Source organism: Lingula anatina, chromosome 9, assembly GCF_051362555.1.
Source record: "Lingula anatina isolate TDL-2025a chromosome 9, LinAna3.0, whole genome shotgun sequence".
In the NCBI taxonomy this organism is placed as follows: Eukaryota; Metazoa; Brachiopoda; class Lingulata; order Lingulida; family Lingulidae; genus Lingula; species Lingula anatina.
The window spans coordinates 3,778,539-3,805,996 of record NC_141775.1 but is presented as its reverse complement, the minus strand read 5'-3'; the positions used below and the strand labels follow the sequence as shown (position 1 = coordinate 3,805,996).

Below are 27,458 nucleotides of genomic sequence, written 5' to 3'. Positions count from 1 at the left end.
AAAGCCCCACATACTGAGGTACCATCACTATTGGCTAGTTTAGAAGATGCAATCCATCTAAATTTCCGTGAGTATCATGGTAAATGCACATCCATTATAATAGTAATGATAATAATAATCAAACAAAGAAGTTACAAGATTGTGACTTTATTATCAGATATTAAGTATGCAGTCTTCTTATTCATAATCATATCAACATATAATTAACATAATAATAAATGTATTATCCATAATTTCATATATTCAAAAATAAATACGAGAGCGCAGACCTCCGCCAAGGCAGCAGTCTCCACCGATTACTGATTGATTATTGATCCGGATCACCACCAAAAACTAATCATCTGTTCCTTGGCCCATTTCTGACAGTTCCTGAAAATTTCATCAAAATCGGTCCATAACTTTTATAGTTCTGTTGATGACAGACAGAAGGGCAAACAAACAAACAAACAAACAGGGGTGAAAACATAACTTCCTTGGCATAACCTCCAAATCGATCAGTCAATTGAAAATGTGATAAGCAACCCATTGTATCTAGACCTTCTGTTTTAGTACTAGAACACTTGGTCCCCATCAAAACTGAGAGGTACGAGGACGAATACAAAGTAAAGATCCCACTAAATTTCATGCACAAATATTTAAGTTTTTTAAAATCCAAACCTTTAAACTACTGCTCTTTAGTTAATTTTTTAAAAATCTCCTCCTGAAAGTGCACATTTGTAGAATAGTATCTATTTAAATATATCATCAACAAGGATTAAACACTTGATTTAAAAAAATATTTAGTGCAATCTTAATGGTGTGAGGATTCCTTGACATTTTCATCAAATATGTTACATTTTAACTGTTAAATTTAATGCTGTAGTGGAAATTTAAAATCTTATATACTAAGAAATTGTAAATATACTAGTATATATACACACACAAGTATGATCTCCTCCTTTTCTCCCTACTGTATGATATAACAATAGCGCTTGTATGAGAAAAGAAATAACAAATAACAAATAATAAAATATAAGTACATCTTATGTGAATCATAGTAAGAGATAAACAAGAACTCTGCTGTCATTGTAATCAGGGTTAACATTCTCAATACCAGCGTCCCAATTTTACACATTGAAGGATTGGAAAAATAAATATGAAAACACTTCAAGGCATTTAAATTCTTAACAAGTTTTAAAATACTTTCAAAATACTTTATATTCTGGATTCTTTTTTTATTTCATCATGTTGACAACATTTAGAGAGATGAACGAAATCACAGCCATAATTTTGAAACAGTATTTTATAATTCTTATCTGGTTGTTTCAGATTTTATGTTCATTCCTAGTTATAATCTTTATCATTGTGACCATCACTTTATCTGCTTATTCATTTGCTGCTCATTCAATCCTTTGTTGTTTTCCTCATTTAATAATCATGTTTGCATGGTTGTTGTTTACAACTTCCATTGTTGTCGTTTACTTCATCCATTATTGTTGTGTACATCTTCTACTGTTGTTGTTTACATTTTCTATTGTTGTTTACTTATTCCATTGTTGTTCACATCCATTTTTGTTGCTTACTTAATCCATTATTGTTGCTATCATCTTCCATTCTTATTGTTTCTCTCTTTACTGTTGTTTACTTAATCCATTATTGTTGCCAACATCTTCCATTAATGTAACAGTTGTTAACATTATCCACAACTGTTTTTTACTTGGCATCTCCACCAGCTTTGCTCCTGTTAAGATTTAAAAAATATGTATAAAATATGCATTTCATCAACACTTACCTTACAGAAGAATTTGGCTAAAACAAATATAACCAAATTCCAAATTGTAGGTTCTGTTCTTCAAGAACCTTTTCTTATTTTCATTTCCTAGTGAAAAATGGTGTAACTTTATCATTTAGCTCTGTTATAACTTGTCTCCATACACTGTATAGAAATGTAGTTAAGTTATGCACTGTATTAAAATTAATGAATGAAAATAACAGAGTAAGAGGGTGTCAATCATGACCAGCTATTAAAAGAATCAACATTTTAAATTTGCATAACATTCAAATGTTTCTGTATCCATTCCTAATTCCACCTTCTTACCAATTTTTTTCCAATGACTTCAATTTTTTCTCCATCTCCCATCAACTACTAGCAAATTTGATTAGCATTTTTCAAACAAATTTCCAAGATTACTCCAAATATGTGAAAAAAATAATAATTAAATAAAAAACACATCTCAGATTTGTATTCAAACTTTGTTTATACTTCACAAAATCAAATAAATATTCTTAATGATATATTCCAATATTAGGTATAGGGGTAAAGCTCTAGCAAAAAAAAAAAAAAAAAAAAAAAGAGGAGGGGGGGGGGGGGGGGGCAACCCTGCCATTTGGGCTAAAAAGCAGTCCAAATCAATCTGAATGATTGAAGCTTCTCATCACTGCCACAGCTGCAGCATTTAGCTATGATCTGAACACTATGATAATGATTTGTAAGAGTTGCTTTTCATGCCATAACTACCCTGGTTTACGTACTTGAAGCATAAGGAAAGAGTTCAAGTGTAATGTTTAATTTTCTCTTTAGTACTTTCAAAAAGTTAATATCAACACATCAAGAGATTGTTATATGCCTATTCAAGCATAAATATAAAATCACCATGGAAAAAAATCCTTGTCATTCAAAGTTAAAAATCTCAAAAGCAATTCATGTTTCCATGTTAATTTGGCTGAAGTGAAAAGAGAAGGGTTTCGAATATATCATGTTTGTTGATGCAAAAACCAAATGGGCAAGAGCAATTCTGAAAATTGTCAGGAAAATGAATGATAGGGATGGATAAATGACAAACAGCCTCAAACTAGTCACATGTTCACGATAACTGCTTATTAAGTACTGCATGTTTCAATTATCAAGGGTGTTTGGAAAATATCATATAGTAAACACTAATTGGCTTATAATTAAAAAATGCACAACAGAGAAGAGAAGCATTCAATCAGATTGATTCCATGCCATATTCCACACACAATCCGTACCAAGCCCACCGATTGGATACTAATTTGTCCAATGAGAGGGCCCATCTGTCTACAACTTAGACTGGGGACTATTCCTGTACCATTCGATCCCCTCCTGCAGGACACGGAGAGTAGTTCGCACATTCTCTGGCTGCGCATTGTATCCCATAAAGCCAAGTCGCCACACTTTTCCTGCCGAGGCCCCTAGACCACCAGCCAACTCTATCTTATACCTGAAAAATACATCTGTACGGTTATATTGATGTATTAGTTCCAAATCCTGACTGTTTCTATCTTGCTCATGGAAACTTATGGATACCAGCATTCGGGTCAAACCCTATATAAAATACAGTAACAGTTGTGTTTGAGGCATAACAACCTTTTGGCATATAGAGTGCATTTTGCATTTCCTTATGTTTCTCATGATAAGCAATTGTTTTGAACGAAAATTGACAAAAAAATTAAAAAAAAAAAGAAAAAAGTTAATTTTGAAAATGTTTCCATACTTGTCCATGGCGTATTGCGAGACTTTCTTCCAGTCAATTCCATCTGGTACTTCCACAGCAGTTAGGGTGGGGAGCCTGTGGGCCTGGAAACAATATCAAACAACTAGCTAGGGTAAACAAACAGAGCACGGTATGTCAGTAAAAAAAAACTCTGGCCTGAAAACCTCTGTTATAGTAACTGGTCACTTTTTTGGCACTTTAGTTCAATGGATTCTTAGGCCCATTCTTTTTTTTTTTTGGGGGGGGGGGGGGGGAGCAGACTGTAATGTTATTAGTTATCACCATATCGCATCACTTATTTGTGTACTAATTTGTAATGTTTATAACCCTATATGCTAGAAAACTCTGTTATAAATATAAAACAGTTTCTGTAGAAAACAGTCTGTAAATGTTACCGAAGCACAAAGTCAGTGTTCAATAAACATATGCATTATAAATCATGCTGGTATAACATTTTCTTTAACAATAAATTATTCACCACTTGGTAATATGGAGACCTGACTTGGGTGTAGCCATGTAACAGATTGCAAAGTTGAAACATGAAACGCAAACAGGTTATAATTTATGGTGAAATATGTTCAACTGTCTCCTGTACAATGATGGTAAAAAAGGTATAATTCTTAAATAGTTAGATCCAATCTGGCATGCGATCCAGTCCTTTTGATCCAGAGCCAAAACATTATGCCTCATAATAAAGAAAAAACAAAACAAACAAACAAACAAAAAAAAAAATCTATAAAAATAATTTACTTCTTACCAAAACATAAAATCTCTCTCATATCATGAAAACAAACATCCGACAAAGAAACAACAACAATAACAACATGGACCAATCCACAATGCACAAAAAATTATGGCTTAATTCTTGTTTCAGATTTGTAATACACTCAGTTAATTCTTGTAAAAAACATGTATTATATTACCTTGTTTTTCACAAAAGGTTTCAGTCCCATTTTTTCCAGGCCTTCATACAAGATGTTTGCGCACTTCTGATGCCTTGCCTGACACTCCTCTAAACCCTACCAAAACAAACGACAGATCATAGATAATTAAACTTCGTCATACTTATACAAATCGTAAAATAAAAATCTCCATGACCTGTTGATAAAATAAAATTTCCACAAATAAAAGTCTGGTTAAAAATTACATAAAATAGTTAAATGAGCTAAATTATGTTAATGTAAATCCATACTGCTGTCTGATCAGAAGTTGCTTTGGGGTACAGGTTTTGAGGCCCATAGTCGTGACACTGATATCACTGGCTTAAACAAATTATTAGCTGGCTCAGGACACCCTTTATTGTAACATGAATTTAACGATGGTAAAAAAAAAATTTTAGAATGTGATAAACAATCAGTTCCATAACACTGAATAATTGTTACCACCATGCTTTGAGTTTCAGTCGATATTTTTTACCGTTATCTTGTGGCAACAAGAGACTGTTAAGATTTTACAGACATAATCAAGAGGTTTTCAGTGATTTTCATCCTTTCACTTTTAACCAAAACATTTCCATCATGAAAAAAAAAAAATTTTTGAACCCAACCTTATAGACACTTGTACTTCCTGAATTTCACACTAAAACGATTTTTTAAAACCAATATAAACATGGTTTCAAGCCTTTATACTGAATCTAGTGTACCAGTTGTCTTATAGTTCCTAAAATTGGAATATTTTTACCTCCTCGACTAGCATGGACAATCCTTCTCTCAAGGCGTACATTGAGGATATGGGTCCTGTGTGGTGATATCTACAATAAAAGGTAAAATACTGTTACAGTTTTTGCTATGTGTGTGTGTGTGTGTGTGTGTGTGTGTGTGTGGGTGGGGGGGGGGGGGGGGAGGGGGGATACTGTTATATGCAGGGAACAGGAAATTCCATTTTTATCATCATTTTCACGAGTCTACCAACCTTACCCTGGGGTGTGTGGTGGTTACTGCCCTCTGTACACCAAAGGTCATCATGTCTAGCTTTCACCTTGTACTGTCGGAAAGGGAGGGGGGTATGGAAAAAGACTCCTTTTTGTAGGCTTGTGAAATGACGATAAAGACAGATGACCCCTAACTTACTTTTTAGGCTTACAATAAAACTGGACGTTTATTTCCAAGTTGACCATAAAACTGGACACTTACTTTCTAGGTTGACCATCACAGCCCCAATAATTCCCCAACCAGTTCATGTCGAGATAAAATGACCTGACTTTTGTCTTCCTTGCTGCCAATTTATTCCTGTAAAAACATTTCCCTAGTTAGAAAATGCAATGTGGAAATTCTGCAAAAAAAGGCATTAAAAAATAATTACCTGCCTTCAGCTGTTTTCATTAATTTGACCCAATTCCCCTCTCAACTGATTTTAAAGAAAAGATGCAAAAATAAAATCTGCAGGCATCAAAGTGAACAAATAACTTTGAATATATTCTAACAGGAATTATGTATTTCAGAGTTTCAACTTTGAAACTCATTGGAGGAGTAGGAGAGAGGGTCTACAAATTTTTTTCACTGATTTAATGAACAATATCTGTGATCTCCCCTGTACGCGTAAAAAAAAAATTACATGTATACTAGTTAGAGCTGACAAAAACCCAAGAAAAATACTGAGAAGGTACTCCTCATGTGTTAAAATGAGATTATTGTACAGATTATAGTACAGATGTTCATTGAATAGTTGTAGATTTTATTTCAACTCTGCTTATCAAGTTATATTAGTGTGCTGCTTCCTAGGCATAAACTATACACTACCCTGTTTTCTAATCAAGGGAGATAAGTGCTGCCCCTTTTGGACATAAACTACACTACCACTCTCTCTAATTGAATGTGATAGGTGCTTCTCCTGGTGGGCATAAATTACACTATCAAGCTTTCTGACTCAGTGAGATAGGTGCTGCCGCTGGTGGGCATTAACTACTGTAAGAGCGCATTCTCAACGAATTAAGCCAGGCTTTACAAAGCCGGTGACCTAAAAATGGCGGACGTACATGAAAGAAAAACCGCCTAATCTTTTAATAGTCTCTCCGCCTCCTCACACGTCGTCCCTGCGGGGTACAGTAATTAAATCGCGTCTCCGTTCGCCATGCGGAAGCTACCCGAGAAATATTAAGTGCGCATGCTCATCAGTTAAACTCGTGGTGAAGAAAGCATGGCGGCTGAAGGCGATCGAAGGAAAAAAGCTCTTCTGTTCTATTATCTTTGAAAACAGAGATGAAAAAGGAATAATTTGGCCCGTAGAGCAGCAATGAATCGACTATCTACGGAGATAATATCACCAGAGATATTCACGGATATATTTATGTTCGGAGCCGAGATTTAATTACTGTACCCCGCAGGGACGACGTGTGGGGAGGCGTGTGAGAGGCGGAGAGACTATTAAAAGATTAGGCGGTTTTTCTTTCATGTACGTCCGCCATTTTTAGGTCACCGGCTTTGTAAAGCCTGGCTTAATTCGTTGAGAATGCGCTCTAACACTACCTGGCTCTCTGGTTGAGTGAGATAGGTGCTGCCCCTGGTGGGCAACTGAGAACCTTTTGTGACCCACTATATAAGACATCAATATCTGGAAAATAATTAAAATAATTTTCCTACTTTTGATAGGTAAATTGAAATAGTGTCAGTTTCATATTAGCTTAGTTCATAAGAAAATGCAATGAACTCATTTTGTACCTTCTTGCAATATGAGAGAATAAACAGGTAGTTCTAGATTCACGTATCAATTAGTACACTTACACTTACAAACAGAGTTGATATCCAGTTGGTTTGTCAGTAAAAGGGAACTATTGCGTAAATCAAGGTGTTGTACAGACCTGTAGAACTCTTTATGTAAATCTAGCCTTACAAACATAAGAACTTTTTTTTTCTTACAAATGACTATCTACAAAACAAATAAATAAATAATCAAGACAAAAAAATATCCAAAATGGTTAGATTTAGCACTCACTCCACTGATCCATGAACATTGGAGCACCGCCCAGTGATGCCACACAGTCCACTATCAGGATACAATTGTGACTAGAAAAAAATCCAAAAAAAATAATTACAATTATAAATAAATTCTACAAAGAATGAAGATGTATGAACCTTGAACTTATTATATAATAAGTAAAAAAAAAAGAAATTACTCCTAAAACCCCTATGTTCCTTATTTAACAATATTAATAATATTTATTAGATATATCTGTTCCTAAAACATGAATTTGATGTAGCTGCAGCTGAAGAAAAGGGTAATAACAATCACAAATGTACCATTTGTTGAACGAGGAGGCGTGCAAAAAAGGAGAAAAAAAAACATTCAGTCCCCTTTCAGTCTTAGTTCAGTCTTTAACTCAAGAGCTGGTGTGACAAAACAGTTTAACTGAACAAAAAAAAAAAAAAAAAAAAAAAAAAAGATTCCCCACTTCCAGATCCATCCCTGTCACCAATACCTCTTGCACAGGTCTCCTATCCCTTCCAAGGGCTGCATCACAGTAGAGGATGACTCACTGTGAGCTATGAATGCCACCGACGGCTTGTGATGGTCCAAGGCCTGAAAATAGATGTTACAGTAGTAGTAGTAGTAGTAGTACAGTGACAAGCATTCAAATGAGACTTATGTGAGTCACATAAAGGACACGTATGTGACTCACATAAGTTCTTCTCTAGATTTATTATTATAATATAATAATAAAAGTGATAATAATACTTATTCTGAGTCTAAAACCTATAAAATGTTCAGCAGACTTTACAACATGATATTAAACAGATATGCTGTGGTAAAAGTTACAGAAAGATTAGAAATTAGATGATTTTAATACATTTAAATGAAAAAACGCAAAACAATTGATCCTTTATCATAAAAATTGAATCATATACAATAATATAACTGTTTAAAAATTAAAGTAAGAACAAGTAAAATGTAAGATCATGAGGTAAATAACTCTCTGAACAATGCTGGTGAAAAAGCTCCATGTTCAGGCAATGACAAATGACCTCTTCACGCTGGTATTCTGGTAAAGCCCCCTTTACACTGGACGGCGTCCCTTCTGCGTCCAGCAGTTCGGCCCCATTTGAGAGTTAAAGAATTATAATACTTTACGTGCCGACAACTGGCTGATCATTGAGCATTCATTCTGATACCAAATCAATGCTCGTGCCTCCTTATTAAGACCACAGCGATGCCAAATTTCATGGTCGCAGAAAGGACGCAGAAAGGACGCCGTCCAGTGTAAAGGGGGTATTAGTGAGCCAACTGTACCTGTTTAACATCATCTAATGTGAACACTGCCCCCATTGGCTTTTCTACGACCCGGACATCAGCATCTGAAAAATAAATTGATTTAAAAAATTGAAAAAAGAAAAAAAAATTATATCTTTGTATTTGGTAAGAATTTGAACTAAGGCTATTCCCCTGATAAATTGCTGAAAATGATAATACCGATAAAACATTGAATCTAACAAGGACCAGGCCATGACTTGTATCAATATTAGCAGATGTTACTCAAATCTTTCACCGATGCCACATGTTGCTAAAATTCTATAATTCACTACCAACACGCAGCCTATATATTAGTATATATCACTGTTGAGACGCAAATCCATTCAAATTGAATATCAGAGAGACAGATGGAAAAAAAGAGACTGTCGGCTTGGTGTCATGCAAGACAAGAAAACGTGCTGGAATTTGCATGAGGATATTGGTGTTAATTTTTTTGCAATTGGGGTTAAATTTTAAGAACCAAGAATACTGTATTGGAAGTCCATACAAATGTGACACTCTACACAAAATTAATTTGTACTGTTCATTTGTACTGTTACAGAAAAATATCCATGGATAAGCCCTTACAGGTTTTAATCACTGACAAACCACACTTGCTAGCCTTTCTTAAATCTGATAACTCTTTTTTCTAATAATATATAAACTGCCCAAAATCCCACTTCATATCACAAGAAACCAGGAGGCTTTGGGCTATGTTGAATGTTTTCCTTTGGAATTTTACCTTGCAGGGACTCTTTTGCTTCAAGCTCATCTGTTTCTTACCGTGTCTCTCTGCCATGTCGGCGAATCTTTCTCCCCAAAGACCAGCCGAAAACACCACCACCACATCTTTGGGTTCGACCATGTTGCAGACTGCCGCCTCCATTCCAGCGTGACCTGACAATCAAAAAATTAGGTAAGAGACTGATACCAAAGATATTTCATGGTCTATCAAACTACAACAAAATCCGATGCAGCTAGATATTTCAATGCTTTATTTCTTACAGATCAATTTTTATGGAAAAAACTTTTTCTTCATTATTTTTTATTTATTTATTTATTTATTTATTTTCTTTTTTTTTGGGGGGGGGGGGAGGGGGGGCAGAGGGTTTTAGACCTCGAGACTTTTAAATTGTCATAGCTTTAATGAAAACTATGGACACTTCACTATCACACTTGTAACGGGCTTTACTTTACCTGTCCCTGAAATGGCCAAAGTTAGCTCATTTTGTGTTTGAAATGCATACTGCACCCCTTCTTTTATTTCATCCATTATCTGTAAAACAAACAATAAAAAAATCAGACACATGTACACCAAGTCTTTTTAAATACACAAAACGCTATGGTGAATTTAACAATAAATATACATATGAAATTAACAGTGCTGTGCTTCACACAGGGTGAGATCAGCAGTGGAAAAAATATGAGAGAAAAGACAATTTTATTTTAAACTTCCTCTTGCTTTGCTTTGGTATACGGGACAAAGTCTTATATATACTCTTTGGGCACACTTGATTCCAAATAAATAAATTAAGAAAAATAATTAAGTTGCAGCTAGTTACAGTATATATGTGGCAGTGAAAAAGTGTCCCATCATGAATATCTGGAACAGGCACCACTACTGACAGTGCCAATTAATGATGTGTCTCATTGATATGATTAATGCTTCTCTGTCATCATGATCCGTAAATGAATAATAATAGAAAAAATACACTGAAAAACTTCTAATTATTTGCCACACTATAGTCTACGATAACGAAAAAAAGGAAAAATATATAAAAATGATCAAAATCAAATAAATACTTCATAACAAATTTTAAACCTGTTTTGATCATTTTATTACTGTTATTGTTATTATTATTATTATTATTAATATTTTATTACTGTGGGCTAGTGTGGTTTATTTTTTATTTCATTCACCGAGCAAGTTGACAACCCAGCCATGCAGATAACACAATGAACAATGTAACAGAATTGTTTAACACAGTTAACTTGCCGCAGCATAGATCAACCTGTACAATATGTTACATACCCCCATAACACGCAAACCGTCGCATTCTGAATGATCCGATTATTTATCAACGTGTCAACAACAAGAACGGCGGCAGGCGCTGAACCGGTTGGCTGACCTTCTAGTACAATCATTCCGACCCCAATCATTCTGCCATCCGATAGCCTACACATTATCTAATTTCTATTCACCGACTTACTTGAAAAAATTCGGGATGACAGTGGCCCAAAAGAGGCAAAGCACACGCTGCTAGCACTCTTGGGGGACAGTTTGACGGCCCAGGCCCGTACAGCGACTTCCTGGGGAAGTTCATGGGCTTTAAGAGCGATTGCGGCGGAGGCATAAGGCTCGACATCTTGCACAGTCTGTAGAAAATCCTCATTGCACTGCGCGACCTACTTATACGTCGTCAATGTAAAAATTAGGTCAAGGGTAGGTCATGGGGCGTGGAGATATTGTAAACGGGTATCTGATTGGATAAAAGTTTTTGTACCTTTTGTTTTGAGACCAATCGGATCTTTTCGGCCATATTCACGCTTAGATATAATATTATTTAGAGGGCTTATAGTTAAATGAACAGACACGCCACAAAAGCAAACAGGAGGGCAAATGTTGCAGTATTTATACGAAAGAGAGAGAGAGAGAGAGAGAGAGACAGAACAAAATGTTTTTAAAATAACTGGGAGAAGGTATTGCAGTCGCACGAGTAACAATTACGAAACAATTACAAAATTCTCAGATCATATCAAAAACGCAGTGCTGCTATTAACTTAAGATGAAGTGTAATATTCATTAAAACTAAATTAAAGCGATAAAGGGTAGGTATTATACTAATCAGAAGTGGATGTACGGCAGTCAATGTGCCAGTAATTGTGAAGACGATTCCAAGATAATGATTGTTTTTATTTGAATGAATATTGAAAAACTGCATATGTTGGGCATGTGTAAACATGTATATACATATACTAACGCCTCCTTTAAACAGTTATGAAGGAGCTTAAATTTTTGAAAAAAAAGAGAGAAAAAGCAGCCCCGCTACATCCAAAGGTATATAGACACTATCAAAACGCAAGTATCACAATAAAATTGATCGGTGTGACAGAATTGTAGTCCACCTATAGAATATTGAGTACCAAAATATCAAAGCAAAGAAAAATGATAAAATATTGTTTTCATTACAGACTATAAAGAGTTAAAAAATTTGCAAATTAATGTAAGATACAAAATTTTAACGTGTGAAGTTCGGCATAAATTAAACTTTTCTTATATAGTCATTCGTTTTCCTGATTTATCTATAACGATTCAACCAGGTTTATTATCCAGGTAGTGTATTATCCCTGGCAGTGATCAGGCATCTGGTATAGCTCTGTCATTTTTATTTCCCATCCCAAATTGACCAAGGTCTAAAACCTTCTTGTCCAGTGAACAAGCCAGTTATTGCTGTCGCTTCTGTTTTCGTTTTCAATGTCATGATGGTATGGCATTCTCCTCGCTTCCTTTGCTTCCCGTGCCGCTTTTGCCTGCTGCATCTCCCGCAAACGTATAGACTCGGCGCGGATGTCGCAGTGGTAGCTGAAGCCTCGGCCCCTGCGCGCTCGGCCCTGCGCATGCGCTGGACCCCCCGCGTTATTCTGATTCTGTTGCTGTCGCCGTGGGCGTGTCTCACCGACTGGGACATTATGGCTGTCATTTGAACCCCGTCCCGTGCATGTTGATTCACCAGAGGCAGGCGCTAAAGTATTGTTATTGCCGCTGCTACTGTGTCCGTTCTGCCCGTTGTTCTTTTGAGAAGGTACACTTTCGCTTTCGTTTGTGGCAGCCTCTTGAAGAGAAGCTCCACCTGATGCCTCTCGCAATGAGTTCACCTGGCCCGTAGTAGACAGTAACTGTGCATCGGCGCGACTGACGTCTGTTCCTCCAGATGCCAAGCTCCGCTCTCTTTCAGAGTGGGTGCGATCTCCCGCGTTATTCATGTTGCCATGGTGACTTTGTTCTCCAGACGACTGAAGAGTCAAATTTGATGCAGAATTGCCATTCTCCTTTTCATCCACATTGTTGTTCCTGCGCTTACGTTTTACTTTCACTCTCTGTGTCGTGCAACTTTCTCTTTCGTTTTCTTGACCGTGAGATTCCGCAATTCCACCTTCGGCCCCTACCAATTCTTGCGTTTCCAGAGAAAGTTCTCCGACCCCGCGGTTCTCCTCAGTCTTTTGAATCACTTTTTCATAAAGGAATTCACCAGCTAAAGAAAAATTCTGTATGTTATTGGTTTTATTTTCCGCGCCCTGTTCGAATACTGATAGGAAGATGTCATTTTCGCTCTCCGTAGCATGGTGACAAACTTTTCCCCCTACTGCACCGACCAATGGCTCTGTCTGTGCTTGAAAATGTTCTTGCGCGTGCGTCGTTCTTCCAGCCTTGTCTTGATCACTTGACTCGGGTTCTGCTGCGACATGCACATCATACTGAAGTGGACAGTGTCCAGATGAGTTTAAGCTGCGCCTGTTTTCAGCACTGTTGTTGTTTGTATTCTGCTCAGCGGCTCTTGAAGGCGTAGCACCTGCCATCTTGGAATCATTGTCGAATTCGGAGATATTGGCTTCCTCATCCTCTTCAGGAATCGTATCGAGCATGCTTGCTGCTGAGGCAGTTTCTTTTTCAGCCAGATCACTTTCGATTTTGATTGCTTCCATTATCACCGATGGTATGACAGAGAACTTGGCTAGATTTCTTTTCACGTCTCTCAAGTTGCTTAAAAACTCCATTTTGTCTGTAATCTCCTTTATGGCCACTCCGTCCAGCGTGGTCACGATTTCCGAAAATTCGTTCTCTGCAGAAATTAAAATCATGAAGAAAAATAATTTAAGGTTTTCTTTTTGTGCTACCAATTATTTTATATCTTCATCTTAATCACAAGACATATAAAAGTCCACATTGTACTTATATTAAACTATGTCTTTTTAAATCCATATAAAAATTAATGATCGTCTATCGTCTATAAATAACTCTTTCATTAAATTTTCATCAAAGATATTACAAGCTTGTTGGGTTTTGGAAGCAGTAAAAACATATGACGAAAAAAAATGCCTGAGATAAATTAATTTGTATAAATTTTAAACAAAAAAGGCATGACAAAACAACAATAACTCACCAAGGCACACATGAGAAACCTCCACACTCTTTAAATCCGCCGTCGTTTCTTCCAACTTTCCCTGCCAGTGTTCCAAGTGCTCCATTATCTTTCTCTCCTCCATTCGCAGTTCGTCAATCTTCTTCTTAGTGCTCTGCAACTCCTTCTCCGTGTAAACTCGAATGATGTGGGCATTTTCTGCCAGTTGGTCTAGTTTCTTTTCTTCTTCGTCGCGAGCGACGCTTACGTGGTACACATTGCAACCCGTGTGACAATGCAACACGCAGACCATGCAAGCAAGGGCGTCGCAGTCAGAGCAGTAGTAGAGAAGGCCTTCGTTCTCATGAGCGCTGCATACATTCTCGCCTTCTGCGGTTTGATCCGCGTTTTTATCGCCAGGGCGTTTATTTGAGAGATACAGGAGATGGTGAGCGCCCTCGCCGGCGTCGCCTATTTTCTTGTGCGCGGCAACGCAGTTCTCGCACAGTAGACGAGAGCAATTTTCACAGTAATGGGTTGCGTCTATGCTTTCGCCTATGAAAAAAAGAAAAAATATATTCAAATTTTTAAAATCAAATAATTTACAATTTTTAAAAGATCATTTGAATAGTAATATCAACCAATGTTCGTCATTGCTGTCATTGCATTTAACATGTTTCGTGATGACTGGTTTTGATACATATAACAGCCATATACCTACCTAAATATTTACAGACACAACACTTCCACTGAGTTTTCTGCTCCACTACCCTTAGAGCATCAACAAATTTATGGAGTAAAAAGTTATCTGGCAATTTGTCGAGTCCGTTCACAGGCACTTTTGTATCCTTGCGACATGTCGGACATTTAAACGACTTCGGAAATTTGGGGTATTTGGCGCTTTGTTGGTTGTGCTGTTGTTGTTGTTGTTGTTGTTGCTGCTGCTGCTGCTGCTGTTGGTTTCTCTGGTTTCGTTGAGGGTTTCGTGGTTGTGGCATCAGTGGGGGTATCGGTTGTGTTGGCGGAAACTGTTGTATCGATCTGGACTGAGTCGGAATTTGAAATTGACCACCAGTTTGCTGGTTGAAAGGGTTGTGAGCTGGTGCCTGCATATTTGATGCCGCTAGCATTTGAGCCTGTGGATTTAACATAGACGCTGGTCCATTCAAGTTCAAAGAAGCCGCAAGTTGCGCCTGTGCCTGCAGCGTTGCCGTCTCCTGTGCCTGTGGAGTCTGTGTTGACCACGTTACCGGGAGATTCTGTGGAAGCGAAAATGCCGGCGGAATCGTTGGTGCCTGGGTGGATAAATTGGCTTGCGCGGCTAGTGAAGGTATATTTCCCAGGGGGTAACTCTGCGTAGCGGCCACTGGATTGACATTCCCGGCACTGGGGCCGATATTTTCTGCTGCGGCTTCGTGTTTATAAGAAGCTCCGTACACATGTTTTTCCAGGCATTGCAAACAGAAGGTGTGTAGGCAAGGCAAGGCTTTTGGGTTGAAAAACTCCTCCAAGCATATAGGGCAATGTAAAAAGTCATTATGCTCCTCTACCTTGCCAATGTTTTTGAACGGAGACCGCGCCCCAAACGATGCAGCCGCCGGGGGACCCTTTCTTGCTGTCTCACTCATGTTTTCTCTTTCTGTGATGGAATCGGTTATTTGTGGTGCAGAGCATGGCTGAGCTCAACTGAAAACCAAAATAAAAAATAAAACGTTGCCTTTCGGCCGAGAAGACAAAAACTAATGGCCAGAAAGTAGTTTTCAGTGTTTTTCTTGTTACCGCGACGACCACTAAATCAGTTGTGACCTAATCTAACCCATCATTATTACGTCATGTAAGTATGTCGCACGTCACGTGACGTTTTCGTCGCGTCGTGACACAAATTCACCTGTATCCCTTACTAACAGTAAGTACTATATACAGAAACATGGTACATCTAGATTAGGCCTACAAAATTGTCATCACAAAGCAGTGTTGAATTATATTTCAGCTAGAAAAAAGTAATCAGAATTTACCTGGAAAATTGTCCCAGAAGGCAGCAGCATTGGGTATATATAGTTTTCCAAAGAAATACAGTATCCCCGCGTGCCATTTTACAGAATACTAACGGATGTTAAAATATTATTTTCATAACATTTTTCTTTGTATTTTCTACATGATTTATTTAATTTATTGACTCTCAGATTTTTGTCTCACAGATTGGGGATATTTTTCTATCACTTTTATCATTAGCAAACAGGGAGGGGCCGGGCAGTGTTGCGAAGCGGCATCATGTCGGTCTTCATGAAGTTATCCAAAACAGAAGTAATGTAAAATAATCTCAATTTGTGCATGGATATATACATGTATATAGCTAGGCCTATAAGGTCTACCTACTGAAAGGAAAAAAAGCAGCTGCACAGAACATGGACACCAAGACCCATACGTACTGGTAGGCCTATATATAGGCCTATATACACAAAAGGGAGGTTGTTTTCGGGGTTTTTATCGAAAAAAGAAAAAAAAATCATCATCAAGAGCAGACTGAAATTTAACCCCCAACACCATAAACACGCTGTTTATACATTTTGATCACGTATCGTTAACATAATTATGCTGGTACACCCCGGCCAAAAAGCACGTGCACTATGTCAGTGCGTTTTTCTTTCGAGAATGGAGAAGGACCTATGCCCGTCCTTTCCAAGTATTCTCTTCAAATTTCCTAAATCCAAGCCACATTTCAAAGACGCGAAGATAGTGAAACTCAATGCATAAAAAATTTGAGGTTAACTTCATTCCATGATGTAATTTTCTATTTGTGGTGCTGAGTCATGAGCGTTGCAAAAATTCAGATTGTGGTTGTGGTTACCCCCATTGTGCTATTCCAAGCACATGCTTTGAGCCAATCAGCGTGGACCACCCGTGTAACCTTTCAAGGTCGTCGGCATGTAATCAACATCAGAGTCAACATGGAGACGACCTAATTTCGAGTCAACAGTTCTAAACAGTCCTTAGAAAATGGCGATTATCAAGGCCATTTGTGGTTAAAAAATTACCGAGAGCACCTTGAGAGAAAACACAGATTATAATCGACGTAACAGACGCGGGACGACTTTCATTTCTCAGCAGACTTTGCCAAGGTGCGAGGATTTTTAATTGGCGCTACTTCTTTCTCAATTTTCATACAACAGCTGATCGGTGCATGTCAACGAAACTAAGTGTTAAAAATTGCTATCGAAGATTTAATTTGCAATTTATCCAGCGGTGCTGTTAAGCCATATTTTTTGCAAGTTGTTATCACAGAAACGGATTGTTGTGCTGCCTTAATTATCTGGCAATCTCACACGAAACAATTCTAGGATCTCTGAAGTTGGATTTTTTCAGATTCTTTCAGCAAGGATTTTAACTCCATGGAAGAAAAAACATGCTGGGACGATGCACATTGTGGTAATCGTTGGGCCACCAGCACCATGTGAGGAATACAATGATATCAACTGAAACCTGAAGCCAGTATTTTCTTAGCCAAGTTGAAGCCATATATACAGTATATATACTGTACATGTACAAGCTGACTCCGTCCAGTTTCTTACTTATATTACTTCATTAGCACCTCTAATGTTTAATATATATTTTTTCATTTAAAAAGTGCCATGTAAATTTGCATGGAGGACTACAGATCTCATTACAACATATCCAAATCTACAAACATGAGTTCCGTCCCAAAGACAACGGGAGGGAAATTAGGTCCCAGCACTTATGCTGTGGTTCCTAACCGTCCTCCCAGCGGGGGAAAACGAGGTCCCTCTGGACCCTTAGCAAATTCTAGCGATGAAGAAGATGCAGGAGATGCTGTAAACATTTCGGTGTCATCAACGTCGACAACTACGTCTTCGCCGTCCACCCCATCTCCAAATGCATCTTCGGATTATGAAAATGTTGCCTCCCCTGGAGGGAGTAGTACGGCCAGTGGACCTATTTATGTACGGCCGCCTGGTTTCGCACACCATGGACAAGAGATTTTGAAAACTCCAGCATCGAAACCGAGCTGGAGGAAGAAAAGAGCCATCTTAGCCATGAAGGAAGGTTTGAAGAAAAGAGAACCCACTCCCCCAAGACCCAAATCTAAGAAAGGTAAATATTTCCATTTTTTCCATTTTTATGTCAAGTTGTGGTAGAATCAGAATATGTAATTCCAGATAATTTTCTGTGAGTTTTTCTGTCTTCACCTCAGATAACAGTGTGATCTTGGTGTTGCACAGATTATTTTCAATTGCTTCTAAAAGAGGTGTCAATTCATTGTTACTGACATGGAATTTAAAGCTGTACTGTATGATTCCAGTTCAACTTTTCCACACACACTGTACATACCCAGTATGATACTTAATGAGATATGTATAAAATGAATGCACTTATCACATTTGCATCAGAAACCAGTACTGTAGTACTTAACTATCCAAACAGCAATTGAAGAACAAGCTTACATTTCACATAGAGGTGCCATTTGGCTAGTGTCGTTGCTGGTTACAAAGATAAACATTTATATTATTTATATATGTTTAAATAGATAAACAATTGAGTCAACACAGGTTAAGTAAAGGAAACAGAATACTAGTACATAGTACATCGTGACATACCACTTAATAACCAGTGTGCAAATATTAAATCTCTTCCATTGTTGCACATGGCATTACTACATCAATCTTATTTGATGGTATCGGATAGTATATTGCATTTCTCGGTCTTTGCCCTATTGCTAGCACCAATATATTGCAGTTAACCTTATGAAATATACTAAAAGGCAAAATGAATCCCTAAAAACCCTTACTAGTACATTTGTATGTTTTCATTTCTAGTCCCTAAATAACTATACAAAAATGGTAACTAGTCTGACCCTAAAGGGCTCAAAGGTAATCGATCCATTCACAAAAGCAAATTCCACAACTTTTTATATTGACTGTTTCCAAGACTGTGCACAATAGAAGGTATTTAGTTGCTATTTTGTTCGGCCTGAGTTGTGTGTATTTACCAAGGACTTCGTCCTTTGAAGAATTCCATGTTGCTACAACATGGAAAGTTTTGTTGTTGCAGAAGTTGAGGTTTGAGATAAGTGAAGTAGCTCTAACCTGCAGGCATATACACTTTAAAATATTATCAGCATTTGTCAAATTTAAAGCGTGTAGGATTTCTTTGTGATTGCTTTGGGGAATTTAACTTTGAATGAATCTGCAAAGTGATTTTTTTTATCATTCACAACATTTTATTTTCATTTCATGAGTTTGTTGGTGTAGTGAGGCAGCTAGGTAACGATAAGAGAATTGGATGTAATCCTAAACTGAGCCAAACACATAGAAATGTTATCGCTGTTTATCAAATTTAAAGCCGCCTGGTGAAACCCCACCTGTAGCAGTGACCCGGCATGTGGATTACGATAAAAAAATTTCTTAAAAAATGAATAAAAGCTTCATTCCTTTCTCTCTTTCTTGATACTTCATTTGATTTTATGTGTATAAAAAATTGTTTTCATCATTTTTGTTTGGAAAATATCTGCTGAGAGGAAGAATATAAAGGAAAAGAGGAGAGGAAATGGTGTTTAAAGATACGTAATCAAGGATTAGTTTACACATGTACGGATCGGAAATGTGTGATACAGCCTTCATATACAGATACTAGTACATGGATACACTAACTGTGATCAATAAGATTTGGAAATAAAAAAATATAAATAAAACAATACGTGGGATAATAATAATAGTAAAAGTTATATATTTCAATTTTCTTTATAAAAAGATATACAGAAGATTCTGACACAAAGTAAGTTTATACTAATAACCAATGTGCACAATAATCTCCAACTAGTGAAGAACATTTTCAGACTAATTTTGATAAGGTTTATCTGCAAGACTAAACAGAAAGTAAGATATTAATAATATACCTCTTGACTGCTAATTTATTGTTGATTAGAAAAAACAAACAAAAACAAACAGCTTAATAAGTTGTGTCTATAACTGCCTACAGTAAAAAATTGAGAGAGAGAGAGAAGTCAGAGCACCAATACTGGAGCAACTTATCATTACATGTTGACATATTGATGATATTGGATGTTTTGGTGTCTGGAAACAAACTCATCTCTCCTCTATTGATCCTGTCCAAACAGCCTATACTGTACACGCCACGACAGAACACGTCATTTGACAAGATAAATGAACTGTGTTGATTATTTCTACCAGGGTGTTTTTTCCCCTTTATTGGTTTGTTCATCACCAGCCTAACTCAAACATTTATGGACAGATTTTGATGAAATTTTCAAAATTGCTCAGAAATTGGCTGACTTAGACTTGATGAGATCTTGCTAGTGATCAATTAATTAGTATATTAATGATAGCTGAGCTGCTTTGGAAGAGGTTGGTGCTCTCATAATTATTTATGATGTCAGTTGCCAGTGTGAATTAGCATTATTGCCTGTTTGGCAGAAAATAAATGAGTATTGGCAATTTCGTCATTAATGTAGCAGCAAGCTTACCAATCCTGGCTTCTTTTTTCTTTTTAAAAAAGTTATTTGACAAAAAAAGTAAAATCATATTTGTACTATCATGGTAGTTAAAAGATAGCCCAAGCCACAAATAGAGCATGCTTGTAACTTAAATGCAATTTGAAGTCTTATCTCTTATCTTGTCACCTTAAGAAAGGATTAAAATGCATTCCAGTATCAGTATCTGTTTTCTATGCAGTTTTTTAGGCTGATATCTCTTTTATTGATCAATTTTTTATTAATCAATAGGTATAATGATGAAATGCTGCCAAAGGATTTAATATGAATAACTTAAATTTATCATTTGCCATATATGCAAGTTATGGACATACCTACCCCGGTAACACCTTAACATGCATTTAAGCATGTCAGTATATGAATTCAAAGTCAGATCATGACTTGCAAATTGAAAAAAAGGTTGTGTATTGTACTATTAGTGGTTGTGTAACCATTCTCAATACACCATTGATTACTCCTAAAATAGCTGCAGTTTATTTTTGTTGAATAAACTTGTACTGTGCGTATGTAGAGTCATTGCATGGAGAGCTTTCAATTCTTACATTTAATTTAACAATTTCTCATACTATACAAATTTGAAAAGCATGGTGAATGCTGAATTTAAAGGGCATACATCAGAGGAAATAAAAATGAAATTGGTGCAGTCATGTTAACAAATTCTCTTATTGAACAGATTTAGATATAGAAGTTCATTTAAATTGAAAAGAGGAGTGGGAGGTGGGGGGGGGGGGGGTATCTATCTCCTGGGTGTTGCCATGAGTGTTGTTTTGTACACTTTTCAGTAATTATTTTTTTCACCTTGTTGCACACAATTGTGCTTGCATGGATGGGCACACACACACACACACACACACACACACACACACACACACACATATGCATGCACTTACACACTTGGAGTTTTTCCCTCAAAGATGCACTCATATATGGTACTGAGTAATTACTCAAGATTGCAATACAAAATTGATTGGACTTCTCAACACAATTTTTGTTACTTATGCCCCAGATCTGAAATTACTAGTAAGCTGTCATCATGACAGAAATATGTATGTTTCTTTTCATTTTTTTCTTTTTCTTTGTATATTTTTAAGCTGAAAATGATATACTCAAACAAAAGATAATTAAATGAGAATCCTTAAATGTGAGGCGTTTTATAGATGTAGGTAATTACCCTAAGCATTGATTTTGCCATTAAATGTATTATGGATGTATAATATACACATCCACAAGGTGATATGAAGTATTCCCGTTCACATTATGCAATTTTAATATGCCACTACCAGGAGTTTTCCATCAGGACGGATTGAGAGGAGCACAAGAAGGGGGGGGGGGGGGCAGGGGAGAAAATGAATTCTTCATGAAGAGTTAACAGTGCAGTTGTGGATGATGTCATAGTCCCCATACTTTTCAAAAAAAAAAAAAAAATTATAATAATAATAATAAATAAATAAAAATGATTAATGTATGGAATAAAAATAGATAGATACTTTTCAAAAAAAATAAATAAATAAATAAAAATAAAAATAATTAATGTATAGAATAAAAATAGATAGATGTAAGATCTTTATATGAAAGAGGCATGGGGTGATAATAGGAAGGACATCTTTGTTATTCTAATGATATAGTTTTGCTGTTCATATACTAGTAAGTCATAATGACACTTGTATTAAATCATTGTTATTTTACATTTTCAGAGCCTCTCCTTATGAGAATGCGTGCTCTCCCACAGTCATTCTCTCAGCAGCTACATATTAAATTAAATGTCAAATTTGATATGTACTTATTTTGATCATTTTACATTTTCAGATCCTCTCCCTATGAGAATGCGTGCTCTCCCACAGTCATTCTTTCAGCAGCCAAACGTGCCGCACAATGTTTCTCCCGGTGCTGCTTATCCGGTGCTTCCACCGTTAATGAACAGGGACAGCGATGTGACAGGTAAACGTTAAATGTCTGGTTCAAGACAGGACGACTCGGAGAGTTTACGTTTTAAACTTGGTTATAGTGTTTTAAAGTTTAAAAATGTGGAATTATTTGTTTTGTACAAATATAGGAAACTTAAATCTCAAATACATTGTTAATTAATAATGTTTGATGCAAATGCATTGCTGAAATGTTTCTATATATATTTGATATTTTAATGACAATTTTTGGAATTTCATTTACACATATGTGTTTATTGCCATCAGACTGTTTCTACTGTTTCTGAAATTTGTTTTTCCATAATCTTTTTTTCTTATCAGCCAACATCCCTCTTTGTTTTGTTTGTTTTTCTCTGGGTTGTTTGTTCATGCAGCCGTTATGTGTATCTGTCATCTTTGATTTTCTCTCACCCTCCAGTGTAAATTTGCCTTTAATACTGTGTCCATTGCTCCCTTTCTTTGTCATTAACTATTGACAAGATGTCCTAAAATCTGCCATTTTCTAATTGATCCTTATCATATCTCATTGTTATTTAATACCATGCTTGGCTGATGTGTTTGTCAGCTTCTTCGATTGTCAAGCGTCGTTCTTGATTTTCTTATCTTTAATTCATTGCAGAGGTTCGACCCGTCACTCCACCAGAAGAAAAAGAAAAGAAAAACAAGGCACCTAAACCTCCCGAGAGGAAGATCACACTGGGGAACCCAGACTTGTTGTTTAAACTCTTTGAAGGTTATGGTGATGAGAAGAAAAAGGGCGGTACTAGCATAATAAAAAGGGGAAGGTAAGGAAAATGGAGAAAATGTGCAACAATGCGTAGTTTGTGCCTAAATGAGCACTATAAAAAAGAGCATTGTGCGAACTAATCTTAAGAGTGCTATTTTTGCTTATTAATCAATCTTAAATAGCCATATTACATGAGTGTGTTGTTTTTATGTGACCTAATATGTCCATAGTGTCCGCATGATGTAAGAAAATCAATCATAAGTAACAGTAATTACTCAATAAATTCAAATAGCATGAATTAATGATCCCATTCCCCAAACAAAGTGTTACATATAGAAAGGCTTAAGTTTTCTGTCAGAAAGTAAACTGCCATGTGTTTTTGAAAATAATTAATCTCAGAAAATAAAGTTTAAGTATAAGAAGTAAAAAGAGAAGCGATTGGAAATTATAAATATAAGTAATTGCTGATATTCAGAAATGATACATGTGCGGTCTGGCTGACTTTGTCAGTTTCATTTTCATATTTCCACATTTATGTCCATTTAACAGTAAATTAACACATAACATGAATGGAAGAAAGGAAGTTGACATGCATCAGATCCGTATGGAGCTCAGGATAGTCATCATTAAATGAATTGCCTTGAGTTAATTAAAAGTTTAAACAATTTTTTTGTTTATTAATTGTATAGTATACCTTAACCTTTTCCAAAATTTTATGCTTATTAATAATTGATTAAATTTTATCATGTCAATTTATAAGAATTTATTCCAAAAATTGCAGACCAAAGAAGGTTCATTCAACCCAAGGAAAAGCGTTTGTAACTGGAGAGGACCCCTTCATCATGGACGCAGTGGCAGAAAAACTATTTCCACAACTCTCATTGGAGAGTAGCAAGCAGCAGGGCTACAGTGGTTTGGGACACTCGTCACAATTGCATGTGGTGACATTACGAGAGGGTGACAAGTCGGTGATGCTCCCTGCTTTGAGTCGAGAGCAGAACTATTCGCAGATGCTGTCCGAGTTGGTGTCCCATATCTAGGTCACAAATATCCTGTTGCTAGGTCACAGATGTCAGAGGTTTCGATACTCCGCAACTGCAATCAGAGAAAGATGATGGGTCTCAAACTTTGGTCTGTGAAAAAGAAAGAACAGCCATGCCAGAAAGAATTGTGCTGTGATATCTGGATAGTACAGTTACACCTAGGTATTGCCTCAGTGAAGGCTTCAAATTGTCCATTAAGATCATTGGTCTTCTATGCCATTGCACAATACCCAAGCAGCAGTAACCACACTATTTTACTTAAATGTCCACTGATTGTCAACGGTTATTGGAAACAAGCATCTATGTCTCACCAAAAGACAAAATAATTCTTCAATTTTGGGTCACAATTAATGCTCCTTCTGTGAAGGTAATGGATTTGCATTATAATGTGGGTCCAATATTGAAGGCAAGGTTTCTGATAATGAAGAAAGTTATAGACAAAAATTTACTTATTATTTATTATTGTGTATTTATTTGTGCTGCTATCTTTGCCAAATGCCTCATGTTGGTGCATGTGGATGATATATTGTGTATATTTTGTAAAGGAGAACATGAAGATCCAATTTCTGATTATTTCTGATAATTAATTATGCCAACTCTGTCTATATTTATTTTGAACAGGATATAAACAAAAATAATGTAAAATCATGATATTGTCAAAAATTGGTAAAAAATCCTTTAAGACAGCCAATAGTTTATTATGTACAACAGTTAATGCTGCTGATAATCATGATGATAAATGTCAACAAGGATGCTGTTGTCATTGTTTTGGGGCATATGTTAGTGATATTTAAGATGTACATATTTGACTGTGATGTTAGAAGGTATCTTTTTGATTGGTGAACAGTAATTCTGCCCCCCCCCCCCTTCCTAGGATGTTATTCTTTGAGGTAGATCAACGTAGTCAGTTTGTGAGAGCTATTTCATTGAAGTTGGATATTTGTCATCAATATTTAATGATAATGGGCCGTGAATCTCTTCTCCCTTTAAAGTACGGACTTAGATTGAAAGTGCTATAAGCAACACGTAATAACTGAATAGTCCGACTGCCCTATAATCTCGATCTATGACACATTTCTGTGAAGCTTTGTTTTGTGCACTTTATCTCAAGTTTCACTTTAATGGTTGGTTGAGTTTCATAAAAAGAAGTGACTCATTGATTATTAAACAGATATCTCAATGCTATTTTCAATCGATTTTTTTTATTTACCAGAAATTGAAACGTCAGCAGTCAGAGCTTTTTCTCTTCAGGACTTTTACTTATATATTTTTTCTTATTTACCAAGCTATCTATCAAAACCAATTTAAAAAGGCAAAATTCCAGCCACTGGGCACAGTTTTCTGACTAACTCCCCCCCTCCCCCCCCCCCCCCCCCCCCCCCCCGCCTCTCCCCCATCAATAGGAAATGCATTAACTGACAAAATAAGTAGGATTTGTCCATATTTCATTTGAAAAGATGGAAAATTCATAGTTTGTATGAAAGGCATTGTGGCATCATGCTAAGACTCAGCATAACTATGAGTCATAAAACAAATAGAAAGCTTTCTCCTCCTGAACTGGTCTGTAAGTTTACACTGCTTATCTGTTATTTGCAGTATAATAGTTCGATGAAGACTTAGGCGCAGAGTGAATCTCAGACAATCACAGTGAATCATGATGAAACTGCCACTCAAAGCAAACAGTTTTCTAATCAATAGAACTGTTTTATTACTTGTAGCAGGTTTTTGAACAGTTAACTCTTGAATTTTTACAGGTTTTGTGTGAAACTATTTTAATGGCCTTTTGAATTTTTGCCACATCATTTAATAACATTTTTTTTACCAAAAGAAAAAAAAAACACTCAAAGACAAGCATATGAATATGATTTTTATGAACTACCAGTTGAGACCCAGTCCCTTCAACTGCTGGACAAAATCTTGACACTCACCTTTTTCATTGATCACTCTTGTTTTAGCATTGAGTTACACAAAATATTTAATAGGTCAGAAATGCTGTGTGGCATTATTAGTAGTTAATCTGAACCTCATCTTCTTGGCTTGGGGGTGGGGGGGGGGGGGGGGGGAGGGGGCTTCTTTTGCTGTTCACTCACTCCTTTCCAGTAAATAATGATTCACCAGTGTGATGTACAATCTTCATTCCGTGGTCTATTGTGCCTATCCGTCCCAGAAGTGTGTATAGGAAAACACATTTATTGTGATATTATATTAACTTGTTTACATATTATCCAGCCATTACAATTGGATCAAAGTTTTATCATTTTCTATGTGATCTATTTTATTTCTTCAAATAAGGGACCAATTGTTTCTGTAGGTGTGCTTTTTATTAAGAAAAAGTGAAGGACCAAAGAGAATTTGACACCGTCCAAGATTGGTAGGAAAACACTTGTTAACAAACCCAGCTTACATAATAATAGTATATTATAATAGTTGTAAATGCCATTAAATTATTTTACCTTTCATTATTATTATTATTATTATTATTATTATTATTATTATTATCGCTGTATCACTTATTGGATACCCGTTTTGTTTCTTGGGGGTATCTGTAAAGATACTTTTTAAAAAAATGTTATTAGCATTAATTAATGGTACATCTGTGTATCCAGCTACGTACTTAAACTAATGATTACTGTTTGCAAAAGAGGTGTAGTTTTGCAACACAATATCATAATGGCATATTCAGCCATTCCCAAAAGAAGAGAAATTGTACACTCCAAGCCCATTTGATAATTTTTTTGGATAAGGGGGAGAAAGAGGAGTCAAAATTAAGTATGACTCCACAACCACCCTTTACCTTGATAACTTAAATATTTGATTTTTGTCATCGCCATCAGTTCTTTCAGAGATCTTACATTCAGCAGTGCCTGGAGAGAAATTTTACTTCTTTTGGGATTAATTAACTTAGGGTTTTCTCCAAAAGTTCAGCATTGTGTCCATATAGCAAGGAGGAACATCTGCGTACATTTCGAATATCTTTCGATTCCTCTTTTAATATTATGGAACAGTGCTGCTACTTTTTTGTTATATTGTGGATGATTCTTCACACCTTAAGTTGTATGTAGACTTTAAAGGTTTCAGAATAATTCTCAATAGAACCCAGCTGTAACTAATAATCACCAAAATGAAACGCAAGGTGATTTTTTATTTTTTATTTTCGGGGGAAAGAAAAACTATAGTTGCAAACTTAAAGAAAAATATTTAAAAGGATTGAAAGTCAAAATTACTTTTAAACTATATTCTTATGTTTATATCAAATATATTGATACTGTAACAATTATCTAATGCTGCTGGTCAGCTGACATCTTGAAGATGTAAAGACAGATAGCATTATGCATTTAGTTTGACATCTTGAGGATGTAAAGACAGAATGAGTTATGCATTTAGTTTTTCATTTAGATTTTTTCTA

The 27,458-nt window shown here is 36.2% G+C and overlaps 3 protein-coding genes across 4 annotated transcripts; 1 reads left to right on the top strand and 2 right to left on the bottom strand.

The window, feature by feature from the left end:
- Window positions 1–131: 131 nt before the first annotated feature.
- LOC106178363 (alanine--glyoxylate aminotransferase) lies at window positions 132–11,149 on the bottom strand. 2 transcript variants are annotated; one of them, XM_086995858.1, is made up of 13 exons: window positions 10,925–11,149; window positions 9,912–9,990; window positions 9,498–9,611; window positions 8,715–8,779; window positions 7,906–8,006; window positions 7,422–7,492; window positions 6,956–7,040; window positions 5,624–5,719; window positions 5,172–5,241; window positions 4,415–4,510; window positions 3,492–3,574; window positions 3,007–3,218; window positions 132–1,720 (listed from the first exon to the last, which is right to left on the bottom strand). In XM_086995858.1, the coding sequence occupies exons 1-12, from the start codon at window positions 11,105–11,107 to the stop codon at window positions 3,056–3,058; spliced, it is 1,206 nt and encodes a 401-aa protein (XP_086851984.1). In that variant the 5' UTR covers window positions 11,108–11,149; the 3' UTR covers window positions 132–1,720; window positions 3,007–3,055. The 2 variants fall into 2 exon arrangements, with proteins under 2 accessions (XP_086851984.1, XP_086851985.1); XM_086995859.1 differs by having other exon boundaries at window positions 3,087–3,218; window positions 10,925–11,148.
- Window positions 11,150–11,732: 583 nt separating this feature from the next.
- Window positions 11,733–15,562, bottom strand: LOC147759794 (uncharacterized). The gene is made up of 3 exons (XM_086994822.1): window positions 14,556–15,562; window positions 13,877–14,389; window positions 11,733–13,555 (listed from the first exon to the last, which is right to left on the bottom strand). The coding sequence occupies exons 1-3, from the start codon at window positions 15,460–15,462 to the stop codon at window positions 12,129–12,131; spliced, it is 2,847 nt and encodes a 948-aa protein (XP_086850948.1). The 5' UTR covers window positions 15,463–15,562; the 3' UTR covers window positions 11,733–12,128.
- A 1,180-nt stretch (window positions 15,563–16,742) lies between these two features.
- Window positions 16,743–25,870, top strand: LOC106178273 (uncharacterized). The gene is made up of 4 exons (XM_013561399.2): window positions 16,743–17,944; window positions 22,167–22,298; window positions 22,902–23,067; window positions 23,791–25,870. The coding sequence occupies exons 1-4, from the start codon at window positions 17,476–17,478 to the stop codon at window positions 24,047–24,049; spliced, it is 1,026 nt and encodes a 341-aa protein (XP_013416853.1). The 5' UTR covers window positions 16,743–17,475; the 3' UTR covers window positions 24,050–25,870.
- Window positions 25,871–27,458: the final 1,588 nt, after the last annotated feature.